The 7,794-nt window shown below is 39.3% G+C and overlaps 1 protein-coding gene across 1 annotated transcript; it reads left to right on the top strand.

Moving 5' to 3' along the window:
- Positions 1 to 205: 205 nt before the first annotated feature.
- Positions 206 to 1,510, top strand: LOC100756188 (protein S-Myc). The gene has a single exon (XM_027432016.1). It carries the CDS (start codon positions 206 to 208, stop codon positions 1,508 to 1,510), a length of 1,305 nt encoding a protein of 434 aa, XP_027287817.1.
- Positions 1,511 to 7,794: the final 6,284 nt, after the last annotated feature.

Raw genomic sequence — 7,794 nt, 5'->3', positions numbered from 1 at the left:
GAGGACCCGTCTGTCCCTAAAGCCCACCGGAGGTCCCAGCACAGAAAAGCCTCGGATTGGATCCTCCGGTAGTCCTGGAGAGTGTTGGAGGTTGGTTGAGTCCCACACCCTGTGTGACCCCCACGGGATGGAAGCAACCCTGTACTAAGAAAAAAAAAAAAGCTGAGAAGAAAGAAGTGTTTAGTCGCCAGCCAGAGACTAACGGATGCTCAGCAGCACTACATCCACCATGCCCGGGATGATCTGCAAGAACTCAGACCTGGAGTTTGACTCGCTGAAGCCCTGCTTCTATCCGGAAGAAGATGACGTCTACTTTGGCGGTCGCGACTCGACGCCTCCGGGGGAGGACATCTGGAAGAAGTTTGAACTGTTGCCTACGCCTCGGTTGTCACCTAGCCGTGCCTTGGCGGAGCAGAGCCTGGAGCCAGTGAACTGGGCCACCGAGATGCTGCTGCCTGAGGCCGACCTATGGGGTAACCCGGCCGAGGAGGATGTTTTTGGCCTGGGAGGACTCCGTGGCCTCACCAACAACCCGATCATCCTTCGGGACTGCATGTGGAGTGGGTTTTCCACCCGGGAGAAGCTGGAGAGTGCGGTAAGCGAGAAGCTGCCAGACCGCTATGGGTCCCTGGCCGCCGGCCCCAGCACCTCAGCCCCTGGAGCGGCAGGCACCGCCAGCTCAGCGGGCCAGGCACGCAGCGGAACAGCAGGTGCGGGGCGTGGGAAAGCCGCCTGGCTCACAGAGCTCGCCCACCTGGACTCGGAGTGCGTGGACCCCTCAGTGGTCTTCTTCCCAGCGAATAAGCGCGAGTGGGTGCCCGCACCGGACATCCCCGCCAGCGCTGGCACTGCGGACACTGTAATCAGCCCTGGTGACCACCAGGCCTTCAGCACCCCCCGAGAGGACATCCTGAGCAACTCAGGTACTGAGGAGGAAGATGAAGAGGAAATCGATGTGGTCACGGTGGAGGAGACCCAATGCTCCAAGACTGTCACCAGGCTCCCCACCGCGGCGCACCCTGAGAATGCAGCGCTGGGCCCCGGGCGCGCGCAGTCCAGGGAGCTGATCCTCAAGCGCTGCGTCCTCATTCATGAGCAGCACAACTACGCCGCGCCACCGTTGCCCTATGTGGGCAGTGAGGACGCGCCGCCGCAGAAGAAGCTCAAGAGCGCGACTTCAGTAGGGTCCCTCAAGTGCGTCCTCCCGCTGAAGCCTGCAAGATTGGGTCCCCGCAACTCCGACTTGAATGACATTGAGCGTCGCCGCAACCACAACATGATGGAGCGCCAACGCCGTGACAGTATGCGCTCCAGCTTCCTGAACCTCAGGGACCTTGTGCCTGAGCTGGTGCACAACGAGAAGGCCGCTAAGGTGGTCATCTTGAAAAAAGCCACAGAGTACATCCACAGTCTGCAGGCTGATGAGTACAAGCTCCTGGTAGAAAGGGAGAAATTGCACGCAAGACAACAGCAGTTGCTGAAGAAAATCAAACATTCTAAGACAAACTAAACGTTTCTTTAATGGACAGTCACTGCTACTTTGCACTTGTTGACTTGAAAAAAAAAGTATTGTGTTGACATTAAGAATGTTGGTTTACCTTCATATTGGTCCCTTGTCAACTTTGAAGCTGGATAGGGGTCAAGTGATGGAGTTCTAGTGGGGCCTTGCAAAGTCTAGGAATAGGATGCTAGGTGACTTTTCTTTCCTCTAACCTCAGTGATGGCCATGAAGAGTCAGGACAGTTGGGAACCTTGGAAGGCTATTGCAGTCATGTTTACTCGAAGTTTCCAGAGTCACTTCTCCTTTTTACAGGAGTGATTACATTCCAATAGATGCCACAGAAAGGGAGCATTCCTGTAAATTCCATAGGCTGCCCCACCAAGAGGTCAGTATTACACTGGAAGTTGACACCTAAGTATCATAATAACACCTCAATGTTTGAAGAGCATGTTTTATATACAGATATATTGTCAATCTCTGTTACGTACTGTACTAATTCTTACACTGTCTGTACTAGTATGATGCTGATACGTAACTAAATTTGATATTTATGTTTACATATGAAAATGAAGAGTGAAGGTTTTTAGAAGATATGACTATCACTTTTTTGAATTAAGAAACTTTTTAAAGAAATTATATATATATATATATATGTATGTATGTGTGTGTGTGTATATATTCCCTTTTCTCCAAGTTTATGTCTTTCTGTTAGTGTATTTGCTCATGTGTGATGTGTACAAATGAGTGAATGCAAAGTTGTGTGCTTAATTTCTACAAAATATGTGCACTTTGAAATACCTCATGTTATTATGAAATAAATAGCAACTAAATAATTTTTTAAAAGAAACTTTCTGGTGAGGGAAATGCTTTTCAACTAATTAGTTTTAAATGTGATTTGCTATTTCTGTTCCACAGATTTTAATATTATTTCTCTGAACTGCGCTTTTGCTCCTAACATGCTGTAAAGAGGTTCTCTCTTGGTCACATCCATTTGAAATAAACACCTCTTGTACTTGCATATTCATGGCTTTCTTAAAATATGGGAAATGTTGTGCTGTATTCCACTGAATAGGGTTAATCCACTCTTTGCCTTTAACTTACCTTACTCAGGTATGTCAGTGAGTCAGATGTTTGGTCTTATAATGCTCTCATAAAGATCTTATGTCTCAGAGATATGTTTTCTCTTGAGTCTTGTGTTTTCACTATTCCTGTGTGAAAATATGACCATGTAGTCATGTTCAAGTTCAGATATTCTTTTCCCTACTTAATCCAGGCTATTCGGGCTTTCAATATTTTTAATGTATATTAACTATACCAAATAATTGATTCATTATAACATTTTCATTTATGTATACAAAGTACAATGTTAATATTTAACATCCATTGCCTTCTCTTGGTCTTTTCCTCATACAGTAATTACCATTCTATATTTCTGTCTTTTCAAACCTTGGTTCTTCATATGACAGAAAACATGATGTTTATCTAAAGTGCCTTATTTGTTTAGCATTACAATCTCTATTTTCATACCAATTATATATAATTCATACCATTCATTGTATGGCTGAATATACTTCATTGTGTATATGTGTCTATCTTTTTAAATTTCAGATAGATGATTTTATCTCTTTTATATGCTTTCTCCAAGGTGTTATTTTTCATGGTGTTATTTTATTTTATTTTAAAGATTTATTTATCATGTATACAGTGCATGCCAGAAGAGGGCACCAGATCACATTACAGATGGTTGTGAGCCACCATGTGGTTGCTGGGAATTGAACTCAGAACCTCCGAAAGAGCAGTCAGTGCTTAGCCATCTCTCCATCCCGGGACTTTATTTTTTATTTTTATATATTGTTTGAAAATTCAATACATGAATATACTATCACACTTTTTTTATTCATTTACTTATTGGTCTTAAGCTAGAACAGTTCGTTGACTTGGCTTTTTTGAACAGTGCAACAATGAACATGGGAATTTGGGTATATGTTCTTCATGGAAATTTTGGTTCTTTTGAACACACACACACATATTATGGGATCATCATACATAGTTCTACCACTACACCATATTGATTTCCATAGTATATGAAGTAATTTGCATTACTGTTGAAAGTGTAATCAGTGTTCTGTGGTGATATCTTGATTATACAAATAAAGCCTATCTGAGGGTCAGAGAATGGAGCATGCCACTAGCTAACCATAGAGGTCTGGAGGTCTGTACAGAGAGACAGGAAGTGAGGTAACTGGGCAGAACCAGGATGTAAGCAGGAGAATCAGAACTTGCTCTATTGTCTCCTGAGATACTCAGGAGGTAAGGTGTGGCAGTGGCTTGTTCCTCCTCCTCTCTGATTTCTCAACATTTTCCTCTATATCTGACGCCAGTTTTTTATTATCTAGACCAATTAAGAACTCCATTTACAGTGTTCCCTTTTTACCATCTCCTCAGTAATGTTTGCTACTTATTATTTTGTTGATATTTACCATCTCCTCAGTAATGCTTGCTACTTATTATTTTGTTGATATTTACCATCTCCTCAGTAATGTTTGCTAGTTATTATTTTGTTGATAATGTGTTAACTTAAGTGAGGTAGAATCTCAATGTAGTTTTGATTTTAATTTCTGCGATGGGTATGGATTTATAGCCTTCTCTACTTCTTGGGAACCATCTGTCAAATTCATTGGCCCATTTATTGATAAGATTGTTTTTCAGCCAGTATTTAACTGTTTTACCTCTTTACATATTATTAATAGTTATATCTTCTGTTGAAAGAACAGGTGGCAGAGATTTCTCTCACTTTGAAGGTTATCTATAGACTCCCAAATTGGTTGCTATGCATTTGAATGGAATGGAATCCTACCTACTTAAACATTCTAGTTCTTAATTCTTGAGCTATTGGAGACTTATTCAGAAGGTTGTTGCTTATGTTTCTCTCATAATGTATTTTCCTATACTAATTTCAAAGTTTCTACACACATATTAAAGACATTTGTCATTTTGAATAAAATTTTGTGTCAAATAAGAGAGAAGTCTTCCACATATGACTATTTTTCACAGAATTTAATTGTTATAGAGGCTTTGTTTATGAAACTCTTGTCAAAAAACAGGTATCTATAGCTACATGGGTTTGCTTATTAATTATCTCATCTATTCAGTTAGTCTACATGCCTGCTTTTGTGCAAGGACCATGAATTTTTTCTTACTATGGCTCTATAGTATGATTTCAAATCAGCTTTTGTGATATAGTCAACATTGCTTTTGTTTCCTTCAGGATAACATTGACTTCACAGTCTTCTGTGCTTTCATATGAATTTTAGGAGTTTGTTTTATTTGTTGTTTTTTTCTTCTATTTCTGTGAAGAATGTCATTGGGAATTTGATGTTAATTACATTTAATCTATAGATCATACTTGTTAATATTGCCGTTTCATGGTATTAATTTGCTAATTCATGAGCACATGATATTTTTTCATTTTATAATATCCACTTCAGTTTCCTTCTTCCATGCTTTATAATTTTTATTGCAGAGTTTTCTACATCTTTGGTTATATTCTGATATAGTTATATTCCTGTATTGATTGGAACTATGAATTCAGTTTTGTTTATTTGTTTCTCAGAATATTAATACTTAGTATCTTCACTACTTTTCTATTGGTGTGATAGGACATGATGATCATGGCTACTTATAGAAGGAAGAGTTTATTTGGGGCTTTAGAGTTTTAAAGGTTGGGCCATGATCATCATGGCAGGGGGCACAACAGCAGACAGTCAGACATAGATCTGGAGCTCTAGCAGAAATCTTAAATCCTTATCCATAAGCATGAGTCAGAGAGAGGTCTAACTGGAAATGGCATTGGCTTTTGATATACAAAGCAAATAGAAAACAAAAACAAACAGGACTAGCTACATCAATGCACAATGATTTTAAATATATATTCATTTATTGATGGTGCACCCTATTTCATTAAAAAATAACTGCACTGAACATGAAGAACAGGTCCAGATATAATAGGGGGAAACTTCAGTATTCCACCCACATCAATCTATTAATCATCCATACACTTGTTTATGTCACATGTCCTCCAATACTTCTTGTTTTGAGGCAAGCTTGCTTCCTAAGTCATTCGCAGGGAGAAAGGAAAACATCAAGCAGTTACAAGTATGAAAAACATTGCTCCCCCCAAGGATAATCCTTTGACTTTAAGTCTGCACCTTTACTAGTGGCTGTGTTTTTTGTAGACAATGAGCAGTAGAAATTTATTTTTAAATCCAATCAGCTAACCTACATCTTTTAGAGAATGAAGCCATCTTATATTTAGCATTAGTTTTCAGGTGTATTTCTGATTTCTGTAATTTTGTTCTTCATTTTCCAGATTGATTCATTGTTCACTCTTTTCATTTTCCCTTGGTCATGTTACAGATATAATTAATAATTTACTGAGTTCTACATAACTGACTCTTTCCTGGTTCTTATTTGTTCATCTCATTTGTCCACAACTACCTTTCCTCGTTGTCTTTGTATAGTAATATATTAGGCAGTTAAATGCAAGAGGGAAAAGAGTACTGATTTCTGATAAATAGGGGGATAGGTGACGCTGTACAGTCTTGTACACAGAAACTTGATTATACATGTGTAAGCAAATTAGATACTCTAATAAAGAAAAATAGCTTCAGTTGGTTCTAGCCCAGTGGGCTGATTGAAGATGAGCATTGACTCATTAACATCTTACTGTCATTATAATCTCAGTTCCACCTCCTCCTCATTCTGTGAGGTTATCTTCAGCTGATAGTCATCACTCCTTAGGGGGAGAAATGGAAGAGAATCAGATGGAAATCCTCTAAAAAATGAACTAAAGGTATCTGCTTGCTTCAACTTGGGGCTGCTTCTGTTTCACAATGCCCACGCTTACTGACAGTGAATTTCTTGTTTCAGTAAATCCTGTTATACTTTGCTGTTTCTGTGTCTTGTTTTAAGTCTTTGCTGTGAAAGCAGGAGAGCTATCTGGTAAGATAGCTTTACTTATCTTCTGCAGTGCTGGGTTAATGTTTGTGAACTGCTTTGGTTTGTGATGATCTCAAAGGCTTATCTTATTTTGATTTCACTATCATTTTTAAAGATAGCTTTGCTGAGTATAGTAACTTTAGTGGCAGTTTATTCTCTGGGTTTGAAACAAATAAGTTTTCTGTCATTGGGGATCACCATGAGATATCTAATGTTATTCTGAGTTTGTCCTTGTAAGTGAATGTTATGGCTATTAGCATAATGTCTTTATTCTATAGACATAACATTTCAAGTATAATGTGATGTGAAGAAGTTCTTATCATGTCTCTTTGGTGTCTTAAATGCTTTCTGGAAGTACATGTTTGTATCTATGCCTTGCTTTGGGTAGTTTTGTGCTATAACGTAAGTGAACAGAATCTATATGTCTTTAATTTGTATCTTAGCTCCTACTACCCCATGGATACTTAGATTTTTGTCTCTTAATCATTGAAAGTAGTTTCAATACACACACACACACACACACACACACACACACACACACACACACACACACACATTCTACCACTATTTTCAATGAGAAATAGTGAGAAAGTCAGTCAATGAATTAATTGTGTGAGCATGCATTAGATTTTGTATACAAATTAGGGAAAGGGATAGCTTCATTGGTAAAGTGTTTGCTTTGCAAGCACAAGAACTCATGTTTGATCACTAAAACCCATGTTTTGTTTTGTTTTTTAGTTCAGGATCATTGGTGTAGATTTAACAACAACACTGAAGATACGGAAATAATCGTATTTGTGGCGCCTTGCTATCTACCTAGCACAGGTTGCTAGGTAAGTTCAAGATAATTAGAAATCCTATACCAACAAAAGGTAAACAAACACACCCTGTTTGCAAGACATAAATAAATCAGACTAGAACTGAGCTAGAAGCTTCCTTCCTCTTGGCTAGCTTTCATAGTACTGGAAAGGTACAACATAGGCTACTGGTGGAGAAAAATTATCCAAGTTTTACTCAGCTGTGAACAGAGCCAGGCAAGATGTGCCCAGTGATACAATAGTGGCATGGCTGTTACAGAGGTAAACAACTGCTATCTAGTGGGATTTGAGGCATGCAGTTGTTCTTTGCAGGTGGGGTCAAATAGCTCTTTCACAGGGGTCACCTAAGACCATCAGAAAACACAGATATTTACATTATGATTTATAACTAACAAAATTATAGTTATGGAGTATCAACAAAAATAATTTTATGACTGGGGGTCACCACAACACAAGGAACTGTATTAAAGGGTTGCA

Source organism: Cricetulus griseus, chromosome X (genome assembly GCF_003668045.3).
Source record: "Cricetulus griseus strain 17A/GY chromosome X, alternate assembly CriGri-PICRH-1.0, whole genome shotgun sequence".
Lineage (NCBI taxonomy): Eukaryota > Metazoa > Chordata > Mammalia > Rodentia > Cricetidae > Cricetulus > Cricetulus griseus.
This window is presented reverse-complemented; position numbering and strand designations above follow the sequence as displayed.

Bases quoted from the DNA above. Each gene is read 5' to 3' on its own strand.
- LOC100756188 (XM_027432016.1), top strand. From the start codon at position 206: ATGCTCAGCAGCACTACATCCACCATGCCCGGGATGATCTGCAAGAAC.